Genomic DNA, 22,155 nt, shown 5'->3' with positions numbered 1-22,155 from the left:
TCTGTAGATTTTGTTCATTAGTCAGACGGAATCATGCACTCACCTGTTTTGCACAATACGTTACCTGCGGTAGCTCAGGTGTTCCAGTTTGTCCTCCGTTGGTGTCAGAGTTGTTGTTTCTTTTCCATCCGCAGGAAGCCACAGAGGCTCAGGCCAGCGTGACATGTGTTCACACAAAAGAGGAACATCAGAGGTGGACACTTTATTAATCCTGCGAGGGGAAATCCTTTAACTTCCCCTCGCAGGATTAATAAAGTACTTTGATTTGAATCAGGCCTGGATCAGAAGGAGGGACCCCCTCCTGACACTTAGCCTGTGAAGACAGTTCCACCTTCCTGTACTTATATGACTGTGACATTACACAGGTAGCAGTGAAGAGAATGCTTACTATTATATCTAGTTTGCAAATTAATTACAAAGCCGAGTCCTGCAGATAAACCGGTTTGTAACACTCGCTCACAGTGCTATCTTTTGCCTAAAAAATTCCAAAGGTGAGTTCAGTGCGTCCCCCTCTTTCTCTCTGACATGCAGCAACCACTCAGTCAAAGCGATAACTACCAGGTGACCACGACACCGTAACGCACTATGATGATTCCACCTTAGAACAGAACACAAGTTTTATAAACCATACGTAATCTTTTACATCCCTCAATATTTCCACTCGGCCCCCGAAGTGTTGTCTGACTCTAACCCAACATCAACACCAGAGTTTGGGTGCCTTGCCCAAGGACACTTCGACATCTGAACTTGAGGATGTGGGGATCAAACTACCAACCCTTTGATTAGTGGATGACCCGCTCTTTCTCCTGACACACTGCCACCCCGTCTCTCACTCTCTCTGGCAAGCTGTCATTTATCTCTTTGAGGTCTCACCGACAGGTGAACGGAACATTTGATAACCAATCCACGGGTCAAATAAATCTAATGTTACCAGTAAATGGTCAATATGTATCAGAAATTCTACATTTTTGAATAAATACACATTAGGTTTCCCCCTGAATAACAACCTACACATGATATTTCATATTAGTTTTGGGTCTTCTTCTTTTGTCTGCACCTGTGCTTTGCTACTCTGTCCATTCATCTTCCTGCCATGTTACTTATTTGGAACGCCACTCTTTGACTCTCTCCTGTGATTTTATATATTCCTGTTCTTCATTAGCTCAGACCAGTTATAGTTAAAGCTCACTTTATTTGCCATGCCTGCCTTCTGTGCCCTGCATTTGAGTCCTCTTCCTACTACACACACGACATTCTCATAACATTTAGTATTAAAGCATTACATTGGCCTGGTGCAAGACGCTACCGCAGGCTGTGCCAGCCCTGCCCAATGTAAAACACCGCTCTAAAATATTGTATTCCAAAATCTAGCGACCGGATAAAGAAAGACCCTGGTGCAAGACGCTACCTAAGGCATTACCAGTCCAGCTAGACTCCAGTTACCTCCTAAAGTTTAAAAGAACAAAATCTAGCAACCGGATAAAGAAAGACCCCGGTGCAATACGCTACCTAAGGCATTACCAGTCCAGCTAGACTCCAGTTACCTCCTAAAGTTTAAAAGAACAAAAATCTAGCAACCGGATAAAGAAAGACCCTGGTGCAAGACGCTACCTAAGGCATTACCAGTCCAGCTAGACTCAAATGTTACCTCCTAAAGTTTAAAAGAACAAAATCTAGCGACCGGATAAAGAAAGACCCTGGTGCAATACGCTACCTAAGGCATTACCAGTCCAGCTAGACTCAAATGTTACCTCCTAAAGTTTAAGAAAACAAAATTTAGCGACCGGTAAAGAAAGGCGTCGGATGACAACTTTAGTCTTAGTCGCTGCTGTCATCCCATCTCGCCCTCTTAACATCCCAGCCTAGACTCTGTGGGAAGCTGAGGCCAGAGGTTGAGGGAGGTGGCTTTGGAGAGAACTGCTCCTCCCCAAAGCTCTACTCACAACTCTTCCTCGGCCTCTTGGCATCGGGCTGCGATTCTTCGCTTTCCTCCCTGCTCCTCTTTCTGGAGGTGCCAGGGCCAGAAGCGGAACAATCGGAGTCCTCTGCATCGCTTTCCTCCAGATCAGACCAACAAACTTCTCCCTCAGAGGGCGAGTACACTGAGCCCTCACTAGAACAGCTATCTGTAACAGAGTCCTCTGCATCATGAACAATACCCCAAGTCTCGAAATAATCGGCTACCAACCAAGAAGGAACGTCAGGGAAGTCAGGGACGTCACAAGAAGGGAAGTCAGAGACGTCAACAAAAGGAAAGTCAGGGACGTCACAAGAAGGGAAGTCAGGGACGTCAACAAAAGGGAAGTCAGGGACGTCACAAAAAGGGAAGTCAGGGACGTCAACAAAAGGGAAGTCAGGGACGTCACAAGAAGGGAAGTCAGGTACGTCAACAAAAGGGAAGTCAGGGACGTCACAAAAAGGGAAGTCAGGGACGTCAACAAAAGGGAAGTCAGGGACGTCACAAGAAGGGAAGTCAGGGACGTCAACAAAAGGGAAGTCAGGGACGTCACAAGAAGGGAAGTCAGGGACGTCAACAAAAGGGAAGTCAGGGACGTCACAAAAAGGGAAGTCAGGGACGTCAACAAAAGGGAAGTCAGGGACGTCACAAGAAGGGAAGTCAGGGACGTCACAAAAAGGGAAGTCAGGGACGTCACAAAAAGGGAAGTCAGGGACGTCACAAAAAGGGAAGTCAGGGACGTCAACAAAAGGGAAGTCAGGGACGTCACAAGAAGGGAAGTCAGAGACGTCAACAAAAGGGAAGTCAGGGACGTCACAAAAAGGGAAGTCAGGGACGTCAACAAAAGGGAAGTCAGGGACGTCAACAAAAGGGAAGTCAGGGACGTCACAAAAAGGGAAGTCAGGGACGTCACAAAAAGGGAAGTCAGGGACGTCACAAAAAGGGAAGTCAGGGACGTCAACAAAAGGGAAGTCAGGGACGTCACAAAAAGGGAAGTCAGGGACGTCACAAGAAGGGAAGTCAGAGACGTCAACAAAAGGGAAGTCAGGGACGTCACAAGAAGGGAAGTCAGGGACGTCAACAAAAGGGAAGTCAGGGACGTCAACAAAAGGGAAGTCAGGGACGTCAACAAAAGGGAAGTCAGGGACGTCAACAAAAGGGAAGTCAGGGACGTCAACAAAAGGGAAGTCAGGGACGTCAACAAAAGGGAAGTCAGGGACGTCACAAAAAGGGAAGTCAGGGACGTCAACAAAAGGGAAGTCAGGGACGTCACAAAAAGGGAAGTCAGGGACGTCAACAAAAGGGAAGTCAGGGACGTCACAAAAAGGGAAGTCAGGGACGTCACAAAAAGGGAAGTCAGGGACGTCAACAAAAGGGAAGTCAGGGACGTCACAAAAAGGGAAGTCAGGGACGTCAACAAAAGGGAAGTCAGGGACGTCAACAAAAGGGAAGTCAGGGACGTCACAAGAAGGGAAGTCAGGGACGTCAACAAAAGGGAAGTCAGGGACGTCACAAAAAGGGAAGTCAGGGACGTCACAAAAAGGGAAGTCAGGGACGTCACAAAAAGGGAAGTCAGGGACGTCACAAAAAGGGAAGTCAGGGACGTCAACAAAAGGGAAGTCAGGGACGTCAACAAAAGGGAAGTCAGGGACGTCACAAGAAGGGAAGTCAGGGACGTCAACAAAAGGGAAGTCAGGGACGTCAACAAAAGGAAAGTCAGGGACGTCACCATCATTATAAACTACACCAACAGGACCTCTCAGCACGTTCTCATCATCTGAGGAGACATAGATAACGAGACTGTTACCGTCATCTTCGTCGATGATGCGGGGCAGCTCGGGGAATCCCTCAGCTGCAGGACGCTCTCCGATGTAGCCAAGACCTGTGAGAAAGAAAGTTGAATTGCAAACATTTTAGTACTTTCTTTAAAGGATGTGCTGAAACACCACATGTAAATAGTGGTTTATCAGAAGTGTGCATATGCGTATGTTTATGTGTTGAAGCAGATTAAATTGAGAACTGCATCTCTAGGATATATATGCTTAAAAGAAAAAAAAAAAAAAAAAAAAAAAAAAAAAAAAAAAAAAAAAAAAACACCAACAACGCAGATTCTTAGGATTTTAAACGTTTTTCTAGCACAACCACGAAACATGGAGAACAGCGAAGAAAAAAACCCACACATAAACAAGTACACCAGCCAGTGACCTTCACATTCTGACAGGCAACAATTCATGCAGGAAGCTCACATAAGACTCGACTTTGCAACCGGTTTGATAAACACACACACACACACACACATACACACACACACACGCGAGAACGCCAGTACCAGACATGCAGCATGCACCATCAACACTTAAAACACTTAAAACTCAACACTTAAATTTGCCTTACCATAAAAATAACACTTATTTGGTTCAACACAAACAGTATACATAGTGCATAAATATAGGGGACCTCATTTTGAAAAACCCAAAGCATTTTTTTTTTTAGAGGGAAAAACAACACAACGCCCAGATGAAACAAGTTCAAAGGAAGGCAGAAGTTAAAAAAAACTAAACACGGCAACGGGGTGAATGTACAAAAATAAAATGACTTTCATCAGTACAAAAATGAGTAGAGGAGGCACACAAAGCTGCTTGCTCACTTATAACAGATCCAATTATGGTGTATTTTGATAAAAAACAGACCACAAAGTGAAATTTCATATATCAAGTAAACTCAGCTGGTTGACGCCGGGACGTTCTGAGTCTGTTCAGAAAGCTTATTTTAATAGTTCCATAGTTTCCATAGTGACCAACGACAACAAAAAAATGCATTTAGAGCATTTTACAAAAAAACCTAAGTCGCCATTTTGTTTTCTAAACTTTCGAGACAAAATTGGACAAAACAGATGCTCTCGACCAAAAAATAACATTCTTTTTAAATCACTAAACCGCCATTAGGCTATAACATTCGTCACTTTTCCCGGGAATTCAAATAAACGCGGACCAACTTTATGCTACATCCAGAAACTTTAGTGTAAACCAATGATGTTGCCAAACTGGGAATTTCTGTCTCAACGACCTTTATATCCACCAAAGTGATGGCTCCTATAAGTGCCATAACAGACAATATTCCTATGTTGGGGGAATTAGTTATTTCTAATGAAATAAATCATTCATATGAAGGAAAAACATTCATTTAATTTTGCTCACCGGTTGGACTCAGTGTTCCGACCAGGTGTTCCTCTCCGAGTTCTTGCATCATTTCTGGTTGAGTTTTTCTTCTTCCTTCGGTGATTTTCCAACTTTTTCAGCAATAAAAGGCCGAGCAGGTTTTTTACCAAAGCTTTATGGATGTTCAGTCCAAGTTCAGGTAAAAAGGAAGGAAGTAAAGAACGCAGCGGCCTTTTATAGGTAATCGAACGCGTTCCGTTCTGTTTCCATGACTTTTCCAGACGAAGGCACGCAAGTACGCACGCAAGTACGTGTGCGTGAGACACGTTTTCATGATAACTTGCCAATTTATTTGCGCTTAAAAAGTGATATCAAAATCGTTCAGGAGATATTAACTTGCAGCAGCTGATGTCTCCACACACAGAGACGCCATGACATGCCATGCCACATCATTTTGAGCCAAAGAATAGCCGATATGACAATCCCCCCAGTATTAATTAGTATCTCCAATCTAATTAAATAAAAATAAAAAAACGAGCACAGACCGCTCAGTCAATGGCATGTACCCATAGAAAAAATACACACACATCACACAACCTGACTATCGACTGCTAACAACCATGATCAGTAACCTACACAAACCCAGACACATAATGGCTCGGCGGCCAGCAGTCGGATAAACCAATGAAGTGAATCAATCCTGTGAAAGAATGGAAACAAGTGAATGAAACCTGCACTCACCCATTATGAAGTTAACCCTGCCAACCCCTCCATAACCTGCTCAGCCAACTCCTTGACGTCGGGTATGGTTGGTAACGTTAATACGGCGGCTAGCATTAGCAACGAGGCTGCTAGGCTTGCTAAATCTTCTGCAAATCATCTTAAATCACATTTATAGTAAGTAGAGGTCTTTTGAAATTAATAGTATCATCTTAGAATACTTAAATGAAAAGAAACAAGTCAATTGAATAACAAATGTCATGGAGAGTGTTTTGAGTTTTTAAAGGCATTTTGTCACAAGGCCAGCATCGTGACAGTTTTTGTGCTTTTTTGTACTGTTTTGTTTTTGTCTCTTGTTTGTATGTTTGTTACTTTTTCCTTCCCCTTGCACGGTCACCTCTGGATCTGCTTACCTGCCACTCCACACCTGCCCTGCTGCTTCAATCAAGCCACCTGGTTCCCATCAGCTCATCACCCAGTCTGTATTTAGTTCCTGTCCTACCTTCAGTCTCTGCCGGATCGTCATTCTGTCTCACGGTTTGTCGAAGTGACTTCTAGCCAAGCACAGTCTAGTACTATATCCGTTGCTAATAGAAATCTGTTTCGTTCAGTTTCCGGATCTACCTGTGGTCCTGGCTGCCTGTCAGCCTGCCAGCTTGCCTGCCAGCCCAGCCATTCCCTCAAACTAACCTGCAGCTACAGTGAATCCTCGCTGTAACGCGGTTCACCTTTCACGGTCTCGCTGCTTCACGGATTTGCATCGTGCATTGTGTTCTGCATTCTGATTGGCTAAACAGTCTCTCGCTTCTTTTCTACCTGTGTGTCAATAACGTTGCGGTTTAATATGTACACGTACACGTTCATTACAGTTCTCAAACATAATCGATGGTGGCATGTCGGTATATAAAAATCTTTTTGCCCACAAGAAAAAAGAGCGACAACAACTACCGATATGTTCTTCTCTCGAAAAAACACACCTGCTCCGCAGGCTTTAGAAAAAAAAAAAGCTACAGAGCGGAGTCAGGATGCAGCGGCTCAGTCAGAAGAGCAGTGAAATACACGTGAGTCACTATTTGTCCAACTGTACTTTGTATTTTTTTTCATAATCATTTTTCATTTTCTCCCGTTCTAATCCAATGACTCGGGTCGCGGTGGGGCGGTGCTGATCTCCACAATTTGAAGCCTTCAGTTCGTATTGATGATGAAAATGATTATTTTACAGTAGGCTACAGTAGTTATTTAAAAAAAAAAAAAAAAAAAACGTTTATACAGTACTTTTGTTTGTTAAACATATGCTTGGGCCTGTAAAAAGGTTTTGTTCTTTGGTTTCAATGTATTATGGAGTATTTCATTGTATAATAATTGTAAAAAAAAATAAAGGTAACTACTTCACGGATTTCGCCTATCACGGGTTCTTTTTGGAACGTAACCCCCGCGAAAAACGAGGGTTCACTGTATTTTCCCCTGGACCCCCTCTCCAGCCCATACCCCCTTGGACCAGAGCCCAAACTCCCCACACCATCCATCAATAAACTTGTTCTTTGTCAGTTGGTGTCACATTTGAATGTTTCAGCAGCAGATCTTTGCAGGTAAAGTGTGTTGTTTCCAGTGAAATGTTTCCCTCAAGATGCAAAACAAGATAAGATAATTAAATTCAGGCATTTAGGGAAACATTGCAGTCTTCACTATTTCCATAAAACCTCACCCACTTTCTGAAAGCTGTGGCCATGAGGTCTCATGTGAGATGAGTGATAAAGACAGTTTTTCACCACACACTGTTACATATAAGAATGAGAGGCAGTGATAAGGTTTGCTTCGTTACATTTAAACTCAGCTGCTTTTACAGTGCCTTGCGAAAGTATTCGGCCCCCTTGAACTTTTCAACCTTTTGCCACATTTCATGCTTCAAACATAAAGATATGAAATTTAATTTTTTTGTAAAGAATCAACAAGTGGGACACAATCGTGAAGTGGAATGAAATTTATTGGATGTGTCAAACTTTTTTTAACAAATAAAAAACTGAAAAGTGGGGCGTGCAATATTATTCGGCCCCTTTACTTTCAGTGCAGCAAACTCACTCCAGAAGTTCAGTGAGGATCTCTGAATCATCCAATGTTGTCCCAAATGACTGATGATAAATAGAATCCACCTGTGTGTAATCAAGTCTCCGTATAAATGCAGCTGCTCTGTGATAGTCTCAGGGTTCTGTTCAAAGCACAGAGAGCATCATGAAGACCGAGGAACACACCAGGCAGGTCCGAGATACTGTTGTGGAGAAGTTTAAAGCCAGATTTGGATACAAAAAGATTTCCCAAGCTTTAAACATCCCAATGAGCACAGTGCAAGCAATCATATTGAAATGGAAGGAGTATCAGACCACTGCAAATCTAACAAGACCCGGCCATCCCTCTAAACTTTCATCTCGAACAAGGAGAAGACTGATCAAACCAAAATCAAACTGTTTGGCCACAATGCAAAACGATATGTTTGGCGTAAAAGCAACACAGCTCATCACCCTGAAAACACCATCCCCACTGTCAAACATGGTGGTGGCAGCATCATGATTTGGGCCTGCTTTTCTTTAGCAGGGACAGGGAAGATGGTCAAAATTGATGGGAAGATGGATGGGGCCAAATACAGGACCATTCTGGAAGAAAACCTGTTGGAGTCTGCAAGAGACTTGAGACTGGGACAGAGATTTATCTTCCAACAAGACAATGATCCAAAACATAAAGCCAAATCTACAATGGAATGGTTCACAAATAAACGTATCCAGGTGTTGGAATGGCCAAGTCAAAGTCCAGACCTGAATCCAATCGAGAATCTGTGGAAAGAGCTGAAGACTGCTGTTCACAAACGCTCTCCATCCAACCTTACTGAGCTCGAGCTGTTTTGTAAGGAAGAATGGGCAAGAATTTCAGTGTCTCGATGTGCAACACTGATAGAGACATACCCCAAGCGACTTGCAGCTGTAATTACAGCAAAAGGCGGCGCTACAAAGTATTAACGCAAGGGGGCTGAATAATATTGCACGCCCCACTTTTCAGTTTTTTACTTGTTAAAAAAGTTTGACACATCCAATAAATTTCATTCCACTTCACGATTGTGTCCCACTTGTTGTTGATTCTTCACAAAAAATTTAAATTTTATATCTTTATGTTTGAAGCCTGAAATGTGGCAAAAGGTTGAAAAGTTCAAGGGGACCGAATACTTTCGCAAGGCACTGTATTTGCCTGTATGTCATAAAAACAACTCACACTTTAGCAATCTCCTTATCAACAGCTGACACTTCACACCCCAGTGACAGTGTTTTTGATTAGTCACTAATCAATAATTTAGCTCAGTGGTCAGTTTGACACAGACAGACAGGAAAAAGCCTCCCTGGCGTTAGTTTCATTGATTCATAGCCATTATGTTTTCGACCTTAGACCTTGTTTCTTCCTGCTGCTATTTTAAAAGGAGGTAAATGTTTCCTTTTGCTATTGAAGCCCTGTTCCATGGATTTAAGCCAGAATCCCAGGCATGCCACCATAGTTTGGTCTGGGCTGTGCATGGGAACGCTAGGAATGCATTGACTATGTCTTTGCTGTATATTTGAAAGGTCACACCACATTCCCTACATGGCTGCTTCCGTTGTTACCCCAATGATAATGACCAGCAGGGGCATTTTCAAACCTTCAAAGTGTTTGAAAATGTGATAGCCGAACAAACACAGAGGCAGAAAAATAAACAGAACACTATATATTGAGCTTTCTTTTTTCTTTTGAATTTGTACTTTAATTGCAAAACTTATCATGGTACATCTAATGTATAAATAATTATGTTTACAAACCACATTATTTCATTGAATAATACACCAACTGTTGAAACTGAGAAATGTTTTTACATTTTATGATTCTATTTATTTTTTCTTATCTATTTATTTATATTTGATTTGATCCAAGCAACGCAATACAAAAAAAAGCTGGCAAATTTATGTCTGTTTTGCCTCACCTCTTCTTTTAACAACACTCTCTAAATGTTTTGAAACTGAACTGGCTGAATTTCTGTGGTAGCGTCATGTTTTCAGCGGAGGACTGCAAGCAGCTCAATTTAAGACAAAGCAATGCTGATTTTTGCAACATTCAGTTTGTGGTTTGGAAACCTGAACATATCATTCAGCATTAATGGTACTATTACAAATGTACAAGTTACCAATGCTATTTGCGTAAATGTACTCTAAGACCACCATCGATGCTGGGTTTTTATCTATATGCCAATAACTAAGTGGATGTTCCTGCTCCTCATTTGGCTGAGGATGTGTGGTGTCCCTGATTTACAAGAACATTTCTGACTTGTGTATATATATATAAAACCTCTCCTCGTTTTTACTGCTGCAAAAACCAATCATGTTACTGCCCGCTGCCTAACCTTTGCCTTTCCTTTGTGTCCGTCTTTCAAACTTTTAAAAGATTCTTTGAACATTGAAATAAATAAATTGCAATGAAAGATAAAAAGCTTTGTTATGTAGCAATGAGTGTCTAGACTTTTAACATACCTTGTTTTTTAGATAAGAACTTTAAGAGGAGTTTGTTTAAGCGTAATTCCCCCCCCTCAAAAAAATTTAATATAAGCACCAAATATGTCAAATTAATTCCAAAAGGGTGGACAAATCCTACTGGATTATGCGGTCTGACTGGCTTTGTTTTTGTTGGTTTTTACATCTGCTTACCTAGTTTTCTTTTATAAATTATATAAATTATGACCACACTACAATAGGAACACCGACATGCAATAGATACAAAGACTGTGACATGTTCACCTGTGATACAACCATCAAGTATGCCCATCACTGCAATGCTCTGGACTGTGCGAGAGGATGTTAAAGTCATTCTGTCGCTTCAAACTTTCGCTTTGGGAGATCATTGTACATGGAAGTTCAGCTTAATTCACTTCACAGGCTTTGTCTTTAATTTACTTGAATGATGATTTTGTTAAATGGCAAGAGAGAATATCATCTTTGAAGGGAATAATCCAGACACAGCCTCTAACTGTGTTCCTAGGGACAAATAAATTTGTATCTCTGAACGACTGAGGGCGGACCCACAATTTTGCCTAACTGCGACTTTTTTCTGTCGAACCCAACTGAAGGACGAATGTTACTTTGTTTCTGCCTGTTGTCACTAACATGCAACTTTAAAGGAATTGTGTGTCGATGACGATGTGTATTTTTGAAAATTGCCACCTCCTCAAAACTTAACAAAATGCAAATTGCCTAAAAAAGGACTCTGGGTCAAGGCGTTGTGTATCTGGATTTACACAGATATGATGTGGAAAAGCATGACTTTGTGCCTTTGACATTTTGAATTGTTGCAACCATTAGTGATGAGATAGTTCAAGTCTCTTGATTTGCTGGCAACTGTGCTGGTGCGTGTCAGGGGTGCAATGCCATCACCTCACCTACAGCTCAAAGCCTCATCTTAACCATCAATATGCTATTTCTGTGGGGAAGTTCTACAAATGTTGACCTTTATAGTTGCTGATAGACTGTGATGCATATTGCCTGATTCCTTCTGTCCAATCCATCCATTTAAAGCATTTGTCTCTATTGTTCAGATTTTCTCTGTCCAAATAAGACAATGAACAAAGCATGGCCTGATTGCCAGTACTTTTCCACAATATCATTAGTCTCCTCTTGGGAAAAAGGCAGGGCACGAGTCTAGTGGGGGTTGGTGATGGAATCAACAAAACATGTTGGAGGGCTTCAGTGATATTTGCCAATGGGAAATATAACCGGCATAAAAAAACAAGGATGCTGAACTCCAAGCATCTGTTGGATCTCTCAGCCGTGATGTGAACGAACAGCAACACTTTCGAGGTAAAGTCATGGTCCGCAGCTTCCTTGTTGAAGCACAGGAGCAGCACAGGTTATTCTACATTGTCTAAGAATACATTTAATGAAGCTCCCATCTGCACAGCCTTAGTGAAAAGTGATCAAAAAAGCATTCAGATCACTGAAAAAAACACGAAAGAACAGCCTTTTATTATCATTACAGATCAACTGATATACATGTGACACCTTTTTATTTGTGTTTTTCTGCTGCCGCTGACCTAAATATATTTACTTTATTGGCAGTAGTGAAGTTTTTGTTATAAGATGGCATATATAGACATATAAAGACATTAATAACATATTCTGTAAAGAGGCCACTGATCACAGCATTTAGTAAATGAGGCAGAGTAATAGAAATATCACATTTTATCAGCTGACAGACTGGAGGCCAAAGAAAGAGGCCTCGTCTTCAAGTCAGAAACGATATGTCAGATATAATTTTTTGAATTTTTTGCCAGTTTTATGACTGCAAAGTAAATAACCACAAACATGTGGAATATTTTTGGTTATTTAAGACTACCAAAGACAGCTGAACTGATTACAGCGCTCATAAAGAAGGCCTTGTCTGATCAGAAGAGTTGCAACATTATTTGGAATTGATTCAACAATTGATCAATTATTTTGACAGCAGGGTATGAGCGGGATGAGCGTCTACCTTGCATGGAGGCAAATTGTTCATAGCTTTGTTGTTCATTTATTTTCATGGTTTTGTGAATAATGCACAAGTTTTAAACACAACTTCTTACACACATCAACAATATCACATAAATATTCTCAAATTTGAAACTAGAAAACAAGAGCTGACTTTCTAGTGACCCAAAAATAAGATTTTAATTTCTTCTACTGCTTCAAAAGTTACTCATCACACCAGCTTTAGTAGAGACACCTGCTGAAAACCTGCCAGGGAAAGTGAGAGACTTTCTTAATTTATTCCTGACTTCTACCCCACACACGTCCATTTGAAATCCACATGCCTTATTCCAAGATTGTTGCTATGGGGAGTCAGAGGACATCAGCGATATCAATCACCCCTAACCCTAACCCTGTCTAAATAGGAAAATAGTTCATAACCCTAACTCTAAATGTCACATCTGACTCAAAGAGAATAATGTAGGAGCGTTGATTATGTCGCTCTAAAGAACACAGTGTAATAATAGTAAACAGATTAACTTACCACAACAGATTTTATGCTTAATTTTACATTTTGTATCTTGGATTCTATTATTCATATAAAGCAGAATCAAACACTGAACATCTATTTTCACATGGTAGTTTTTAATCAACACCTAGTTATGAGAGGGTACACATGTTGGGTTTGGGTGATGGAGGAAAAAAGGATGTATGAAGCTATACTGGAGGAAGGCATGGCTCATAAGTTACTGATGCTGGCTTTTTGATTGGTTAAATATTGAAAAAAGAATACTAGGGTTACCCAATCCACATCTGGCTCAAAGCAGATTAATAGGGCCTTGCTGGGGTTTATATAATCCTGGTGAATAATAATAGGCAGCCCCATGTAAAGGAAACACAGAGAGATGGTACGATGAGTGACAGTTTTGTTCCTGTCTTTAATCTCTATGGAGCTTTGAATAGAACAACTCGTTCAACACTTGAAATTGGTGCCAATCAATAATAACATCTAACAATGTGATTATTCAGAGGTTGTATGAAAGTACTAGTACTGATTGGGACCACAAGAAAGGAACAACTGATCTGATCTGAAATTAGAATAGCACTTGGAAGATGAAAAAAACCCACTTCTGTTACTTAACAGGAAGCTTGTGATCTGTTTTTTTTATTTATTACTAAATTACCATAGAAATACTGAAAAAAAACTGACTTTGCTCTAGCTTTCTGTCAACACTTTTTTTTTTTTTTTTTTTTTTACTTGTCCCAAGACACAAACTATACAAACACATTTGCCTTTTGGTCTCCACAGAAATTTTATTTTTAGTCTCTAAAAATGAGATCCATAAAAATAACAATGTATACTCTCTCAGAAAGAAAGAAAGGTTTTAAAGCTCTTTCCCATAGCAATCGTCTCTTGTCAATTCTTCATGTTGTGCATCATTTATGCCTGACGTGGATGAGGACAGGCTTATCGCATTCTGACACTGATATTTTGGACTGAGGTCAGTCAACAATGGTGTCGTATTCCAAAATGAATACAAGCACAGCATTTTTACTTTAGTTTTTTTGTGTTATAGTGGTGAAGTGTTCATGTTTGGGCCCATTACACAATCCAGAAAACCAGCAGCCTCATACATTAGAATTACCATTCACCATGTCCAGCGATAAGAAAACATACTCCATGACAAAGCTAATTTACGACATGGCTTTCAACAAATGTGGTATTGATTTAACAAAACTTTTAAGAGATAAAACAACTTCATTTCTGTGTTATTTGTCTGACTTTTTTCTTTTTTCCGCTTAAGCATGGTACACTACGACACATTTGGTGGGAGGTTTATAGAAAATGTACTTCGAAGAATAAATGACATTTCAGCACTGCATTGTACAACATGTACAATGGCACACAGTAGATATACAAGAAATAGCCTACTTTAGAGGAAATGTATACCATGGCTGATGCAACGAGCCTTAAAATATTTGTACACAATGTTAATGTAATGCAACAGACTTTTTCAATGATGCGACACATAAAATAAGATAAAATACAAACTGATACAGAATCATGAGCATTGGTGCTTGTAGCTTTTTGTTATGACATCGTAGTGCATGAACAGTTGTTTGTTGGTTATGAACAATAGCACAGAAATACAAACACAAAAAAGAAAAAAATAAGAATCACAAACAAAAATGTAGCACTAGAAAACACAGCTCATAAACAATTTGGTCGTCAGTGACAACTCGCTGAACACCCAGTCCAAATGTACCATCTATATTTTCATGTAAGATGAAAAAAAATCTTAAAGTTCTTATGCTGGTCTATAAAGCTCTGAATGGTCTAGGACCAAAATACATCAGTGACCTCTTGACCCAGTATGAACCTTCCAGACCCCTCAGGTCATCTGGATCTGGTCCTCTATCAGTTCCCATACATGGAGAAGCTGCATTCAGCTTCTATGCTCCACATGTCTGGAACAAACTCCCAGAAAGCCTCAAATCAGCTGAAACACTCAGTGTATTTAAGTCCAGGTTGAAGACACACCTATTTTCAGTTGCATTTGAATAAAGCTCCAAATCTGAAGCTTGAGTTTCAAAACTTAATCATTTTTTAACTACTGATTTTATCTATTGTTCTTATTTCTTTCTTTTTTTGTTTAAAATTTAAATCATGCTTTTTATTTCTACTGTTTTAATGTATCTATAAAGCACGTCGTTGTTGAATTGTGCTATAAAAATAAACTTGCCTTGCCTAATGAAAGGATCATTTCTAATATTGGGCTTCTTTCTCTCTGCTTGCTGAGCCGCTGAACACTCACACAATTCTTAATAGAAAATAGAAACTGCGAGTAATAATCACTGAAAACACATTGGTAAATGCAACACCGGCAGTTAAGCAATTCTTGTTTTTTTAATTTTTGAACTCTTATTAGACAAAAAAAAAAAAGGGAGCTGGATTTTACTTCGAACCCATTCATAAAAAAAAAAAATCAACTAAAACATCCCTATACCAGCAACTAAACCTACAGTCACTGTCAACAAGATGAAAAACAAAGCTTAAATCACAGGATATTGTTACTAAACAAAACAAAAGACAAGTGCATATGTCAAATAAGGCAACTATTAAATTCACTCATAGAACATCAACTCTAAAAATCCCAGTAGGTTATGAATGAAAGATTAACAACATTGTGATTCAGTCATAAAGATTTTTTTTTCTTTTTTCATGTGGAGAAGCTTTAATCATTTAAAAATATGATTAAAATACACTTGGATCCCTGTTAGAGAGCTACAAAAGACAACTGTAAATATTACAGTCAATAGTTCTTAAATTATTGAAAATTTTTGAACAGCCTAAAACACCCCACAGACCTTCCACCTTCGTAACAGCTCCCACAGTTCCAGTTGGTTCAGTGCAGGGTTCAACTACAGTGAGAAATAAACAAACATGAAGATGCCCAAAGAGCACACGCACATCAGACCCAAGTTCAGGAGAAATTTAACTCTTGGCGGCTCGTACAGCATCTCTGCAATGACTCTCGGATCTTCCTGCACCACCTTTTGCTGAGCGCTCTGTTCTTCCTCTCTATATCCACAAAAACAGTCAATAAAACGCATGCACCTACTTCTCTCCCCTTTTACGTGGCAGCGTTCCTCTGCTCTGATCATCTCCATCTTTCCATGACCAAGGTGTTCAGCGGGGGTGGTGGCGGGGGAAGTTTCTGTGCTGGGGGTTGCTGGGTCATGGTCTGTGGATGGAACAAGAAGTTTGACGTCAGCTCCATCTAAGCACCTCTCCTTTTTGACATCTAGGGGCATCGCTTTATGAAGACTTCCAGTGCCATTATAATGGTTCTTCTCAGTCAGCCGGTACATTTCCTCTCGGCCCTTTGAGGGAACCATTTTAATGTTGCGGAGCCCCCAGAATGTGGTATTGTTGACCTGCTCTTCATCTGGTGGTGAGGTGCAGAGACTGACCACCACCGCCACCAGCCCTGAAATCCAAAACAGCCCTGCTGCAAAATACATGTAGTGAATATGAACAATGAAAGCAGGCCTATCATCTGGCAGGTCACAGCGAGGCTTACGGTAGATAAAAGCAAGGATCAGTCGCAGGGAACCGAATGTGAAACCTGTCATGCCTCCCCAAAAGGCACCTTTCTCGTTACACCGTTTCCAGAACACACCGAGCAGGAAAAGGGCAGCGATTGGTGGAGTGAGGTAGCCAGCGACTTCCTGGATGTACAGATAGGTCTGTCCACCTTGCATCTCAATAATGACAGGGACCCAGGCAATACTGATTGCCACCATGACCAGAACAAACAGGCGCCCCACAGTCAGCAGCTCACGCTGAGATGCCTTCTTTCGAAAGGTTTGGTAGATATCCAGGGTGAAGATGGTGCTTGCACTGTTGAAGATTGAGTCGAGATCGCTCATCAGAGCAGCGATCATGACCGCCATCATAAGACCTCTGAGTCCCACAGGCATCACTGCCATGACCAGACGGGGGTAGGCGATGTTTGAGCAGCCAGCCTGAGAACCACACACAGACATGCAGTGCTCTGGCCCGATGCAGGCAATGTCATCTGCAAACAAGATGCGGGAAATCATTCCTGGAATGACTATCACAAACATGGGCAGGATCTTGAGCAACCCAGCCATGAGTGTTGCGCACTTTGCGTGAACAATGTTCTTTGCTGCTAGTACTCTCTGAACAATAACCTGATCTGCACACCAGTACCAAATAGATGCAGGGGTCTGTCCTAGAATGAAGCCTGGCCAAGGGATGTCTTCATCCAGCGGACCGCGGAGGATGCTTAGTGAGTTTGGTTTAGGCTCAATGCGGCAGGAAGGGAAATAAGTGTAGTTTTCAGTTGCGATTATGGCAGAAACATTAGGAACTGCCTGCATGTACTTCATTCTGACACCCTCTAGTCCACCAACTTTGACTAAGCTAATGATGGTTAAGGTTAGGGCTCCACCTATCATCAACACTGCCTGAAGGGCATCTGTGTACAGCACAGCTACCAATCCACCAGTGACGGTGAGCAGGGCAGTCATACTGATGAGCAGAATGATGGACAAATAAATGTTCCACCCCAGGGACTCCTGAATAAAGAGAGCACCAGCATACAAGTCCACAGACAGTTTGGTAAAAATGTAAACCAGCACAGACAAGCAAGCAAAGTAAACCTTTAGCCTGTCGCCACCAAAGCGCTTTGACAAGTACGCAGGCATGGTGTAGACTCCCGTGTGGATATAAACAGGAATAAACACCCAGCCTAGCAGTTGCAAAAGTAGAAGAGCATTGAATTCCCATGCTCCGACAGCAAAGCCGCTCGCTGCTCCTGACCCTGCCAGGCCAATGAAATGTTCACTGCCAATGTTACTGACAAAGAGTGATGCACCTATCACTATCCAGGTCATGGAGCGTCCAGCCAGGAAGTAGCCGCTCACAGTGCTGCGATTGGCTTTCCACATGGCAAAAAACCCAATTGTCAGCACCAGGACAAAATACAGTGCTACCACAGCTATGTCAGCTGCTTCCATGATTTGAGGCATTTTTATTACTTGTTATAGAGCTCAAAGCCTCCAACAAAAAAAAAACAGTGTGAATGTATTCAAAGTTATTGGTGTTATTTATTAAAAAAAGGAGCAATGGGAATTTTTAGCTTTATTTTGCCATCAAGAGAGAAGCTGGGGGGGGGTATCCAGTGCCAGATCAAATACACTTGATGAGGTAATCCACCAGGACTGTGGTCATTCTAGATAAGGAGGATGAAGTTGGGGGCTTCTAGTTTAGAAAAGTCTAGAGTGAATATTCCTGCAAAACAGAAAAAATAAACACCTCATTAGAATTTTGACTTCAAAGAGAAAGATTACGGAGCATGTTACATTTCTCTGAAAACAGGACAGAAATGCAAAGTCGTACATAAAAGTCATAAAAAAAGAAATCAACATCACCTCACAAAACATAAGAAACTGTGAATTATAGCATATTAAGTTAAATACGATTTAATTGATTTGGTTTAGCAACTGCAGTGGAAAGCAGATTTGGATTTAGCCTGCCTATGACTTTCCTCCTCATCTGTTTAAATACAAAAAGACTCAAGCCATGGCAGTGCAGTGCAGAAACTTCAAAGAAATACTATGTTAGACGAGTCAAGAAAAAAACAACGCTGTGTTGTCAAAAATTTTACTTATGTCTTTTATATAAACTTTAGTGCTTTAGATCATTAAACTGTCCTTAAAAATGTAATACTTTATCTTAATCAAGATACTTGAGATAATCAGAGAGATCATATCAAATTCCACTGTGCACTGCAGGAAGCAGCATGGGTATGTGTGAACACGTCCATTTTTTTTCTCCATCTCACACACACTTTTGGATGTCTGCTCTGTCTTGAGGTTTCAGCCTGCCATGCATGTTAGAAAATAGCTCCACGCCTTCTTCTTCTTCTTCTTCTTCACAACCATGCTTTATGCAGGAAGACCCCTCTCGATAAAAGAAGCCTTTGTTTTCATGTTACCATCTCATCATCAAGCCTTCTCTCCGTGTGTTCACCATAAACTGCCCATGAGACTCTGGCCCTGAAATACTGCAGTGTCATTCAATAGATAAATGTGTTTTCATCTGCCAAGTTAAATAACACAGCATTCAGACTTGATAACTGTAGTACTTAATAACTTTAGTCGGCCAGGACCTACTTATATAGCCATTATTCAGGCAAATAACCAGTGTCGGGAGGACTGCTTTTTAAATATAATAGCTTTCAGCATACCAGTTTTTCTGTTTAAGATGTAATACATTACATAACAGTTTTAATTATCTCAATGTGATGTAGCTTATTTCATTAGATTACTATTCTACTAAATCATCTAAACTGGGTAATGGAACAGAAAAGTCCTTTACAGGCTTCAGATGTTGCCTAAGATTTGACATTGAGCAAGTCCTTGTTGACAGCATTTTTACAAGAGTGAAAAAGCTTTTAAACTTCACAGTAAAGTTTGAGCCTTTTTATGATTTCAGATTATAAGTATTATAATCTCTAGCACTATGGCAGACTGGAAGGCAAATTAGGACAGGACAACCAATCAAAAAAATGCCTCAATATTTGAGTACTAGCTTCCAGATTAATGGAGCCTGTTTGGATGTTGTGACAAGTCCTTACAAGCCATCATACCGAAAATTTTTGGCTTTGCCAAGTGCACTGTCTGCAATGAAGCCAAACGATGGCATTTCTGCTGGGCGAAAAGATGCTAAATGATGTTGAAGATAAGGGATGCACCGATCCGATATTTGGATCAGATATCGGTACCAATATCGAAAAAAAGTCGAGATCGGGTATCGTGACAATGGGCTGATCCATATCGGCCAATTTCTTTTTTTGTTTGTTTCTTTTTTTCCCCCTTGTCCTGTCCAGCATTGGCATTCATTCAAGGGCATTCTGCCCCCTCTAGTGGTGAAAAAACTTGTTAAATTGGGACTACCTCTGTTTTTTTGTTTTTTTTTACCAAGCTAGAGAAGCTATTGTTTTGTTCAGTTGTTTTTGTAATGGATGTTTAATTACCATTTTCACTAAACTATATAAAGAGCTGATTGCCTTTTTTTTTTTTAAGTCTACCAACCAAGCAAGTGAAGCTATTGTTTTTTTTTCTCAATATCAGCTCCTTTATTATTTAATATGTTGTTTTACATTGGATTTTGAATCCCTAATTGCACTGATTGAACCATTTACACTTGTTATATTTTTATGGTTAGGATTGTTTTACTGGTGCACAATTATTAAATAAATAAGTAATTCAGTACATTTATATTTGTTTTTGTTTTTAAATAGGAAAGAAATGTTTAAGTCAAGTCTAATGTTGCCTAGCACAAAAGAATGATCCCAGCCTTTTCTACACATTGAAACTTATCATTTGTTACCATAATTCCACGCTGTTTTACCGTTTGTTATCGGATCGGTATCGGCCTATACTAAACCTCAGATATCGGAAGTGAAAAAAGCGGATCGGTGCATTCCTATTGAAGATAATCAGTTATCCAGGCCATGGGAACACTTGACTTGTGGATTTAGCAGGTGGACTTCTCTTGGTTTGAGAACCTCAAAAAGTCCATCTTCCTTCCCTTCAAGCCCTTTGGAAACAATGCAAAGCAAAAGAATAAAGTCTACTTTACATCTACTTTCAGCCTTAAGAAGTACATTTAGAGGTAACCTGATTGAATTCACAAACATTTTGATTACATTTACAGCTTCGGTAGCAGTAAGGAATAAGTTATTAGTTTTAAATATTTCCAGAGTATTGATGTAAATATTGTCTAACGTTAAAGTGGCACCAGGATGAGTCATATAACAGGGTGAAGTAGAAACAACAAGTGTCATTGATTATTTCTGTCACTGATTATTATTTTGAGCCTGGTTTACGACTTATTTCCACCTGCAGTTTAACGTCTGTAGAGATATGTCAATGAGATATGAGTTGGTGATCATATAGCACTAATAAACTCAAACCAAAATCTTTGTTGACCGGCTTACTTTGCGCGAGATTAATCTCTATTTTTTTTAGCTGTTTGACATCGGAGCAGGTAAGGCCAACTGACAGGACACTGTCGCTTTAATTAACGGCCAGATGTGGATTACTCTCCGACACTGTCGTTGTGAATACAAAGAGGTGGCAACGTCAGTCCACGAGTAGGCACTGATGCACCAATCAGGAAGTAGGAAATTTCCAGCACAGTCACTCATTCATCCGGTAGCAAAAGCTGCGCATCTTTAAGGAGCTTGTTGTCCTCATTATTAGACCCACAATCCATCAGATGTGTTAGAGTAGACAGAAATTTAAAGTTAAAAACGTTTTCGCTCTAAAATATACGGTTTTTCTTCCCGATTTACGTCGGTTGTAGGATTTAGTCCGATGAGACGTTTGACAAGAATGAATGGTAGAGAGCGGAAAATATAGCTTCACAGGTTTAAGGCGGATATTCTAACATTTAAGATCCCACTTTATAGCCTACCTAAATGAAAGATATTTTTTTTACGCACAGACTCACCCGGTCTATCGTCTCGACACCAACACTTCACGGAAGACTCCCTCGAGATGCCACCGCACGCCCCTTTGCGTTGGTAGATTTCACCAGAGCAGCAAGTTCAGTGATGCTGGCAAAACGACGATGCTTGTTTTCTTCCTCCTCTTCTTATAGGCACCAGTTCAATTCCACGCCCCACACGTGTAGTCCACCCGTGACGTGTTGAGACGCAACAAACGCCTACTAGAAATTTCTCCAGCTAATTATGCCGAATACCTGCATAAAGGCGCATGCTTATATGAGCCATACAAGGACAGGTGCATATTTTTTAATAGGTACAATTAACTGACAGGCATAAGGGTAAGTCAAACCCGCCCACCTCTAACACGTTTTTGTTTTGTTTTTTTGTTTTAGTTTTTTGGTTGAGGAGAGCATTCATCTTATTTGAGGCCCCTTTCACCTGAAAGAGAAAACATCATTCCATCCACACCCTAAATTAAACTGATAGAAATCAGGATGACACGTATTCAAGGATAGATCCATATAATGTCGTTTGCGTTCCTGGAGGGAGTTTAAATTTTTTTTTGACCTGGAAAGAATCTATACTAAAGCCTGCAAAATATTTTTAAATTATGCAGCCACACAATTGGATAGCTTATCTTATCCTAGAATGACACAGTAAGAAAAGATGTATCTCTGACTGTTGCGAGTGAGAGAAACTACTAGAAACTCTTGATCCGACTGATTACAGAAGTGTAACACTTAAGCAGATTTGGCCTGACGTAACATGGA

At 40.5% G+C, this 22,155-nt stretch overlaps 1 protein-coding gene across 2 annotated transcripts; it reads right to left on the bottom strand.

Moving 5' to 3' along the window:
• Window positions 1–9,703: 9,703 nt before the first annotated feature.
• On the bottom strand, window positions 9,704–21,565 carry slc5a3b (solute carrier family 5 member 3b). Of its 2 annotated transcripts, XM_075479508.1 has the most exons (3): window positions 21,388–21,565; window positions 15,962–18,159; window positions 9,704–15,761 (listed from the first exon to the last, which is right to left on the bottom strand). In XM_075479508.1, the coding sequence occupies exons 2-3, from the start codon at window positions 17,895–17,897 to the stop codon at window positions 15,625–15,627; spliced, it is 2,073 nt and encodes a 690-aa protein (XP_075335623.1). In that variant the 5' UTR covers window positions 17,898–18,159; window positions 21,388–21,565; the 3' UTR covers window positions 9,704–15,624. The 2 variants fall into 2 exon arrangements, with proteins under 2 accessions (XP_075335623.1, XP_075335622.1); XM_075479507.1 differs by having other exon boundaries at window positions 15,670–18,159; window positions 21,388–21,560.
• Between the last annotated feature and the right edge of the window lie 590 nt (window positions 21,566–22,155).

The sequence above is a fragment of the Odontesthes bonariensis genome, chromosome 12 (assembly GCF_027942865.1).
Source record: "Odontesthes bonariensis isolate fOdoBon6 chromosome 12, fOdoBon6.hap1, whole genome shotgun sequence".
NCBI lineage: Eukaryota > Metazoa > Chordata > Actinopteri > Atheriniformes > Atherinopsidae > Odontesthes > Odontesthes bonariensis.
The sequence above is the reverse complement of the archived record's forward strand: the minus strand, read 5'-3'. Positions and strand labels throughout refer to the sequence as shown.

Excerpts from the sequence above, each read along its gene's own strand:
- slc5a3b (XM_075479507.1), bottom strand. The coding sequence starts at position 17,897 with ATGCCTCAAATCATGGAAGCAGCTGACATAGCTGTGGTAGCACTGTAT.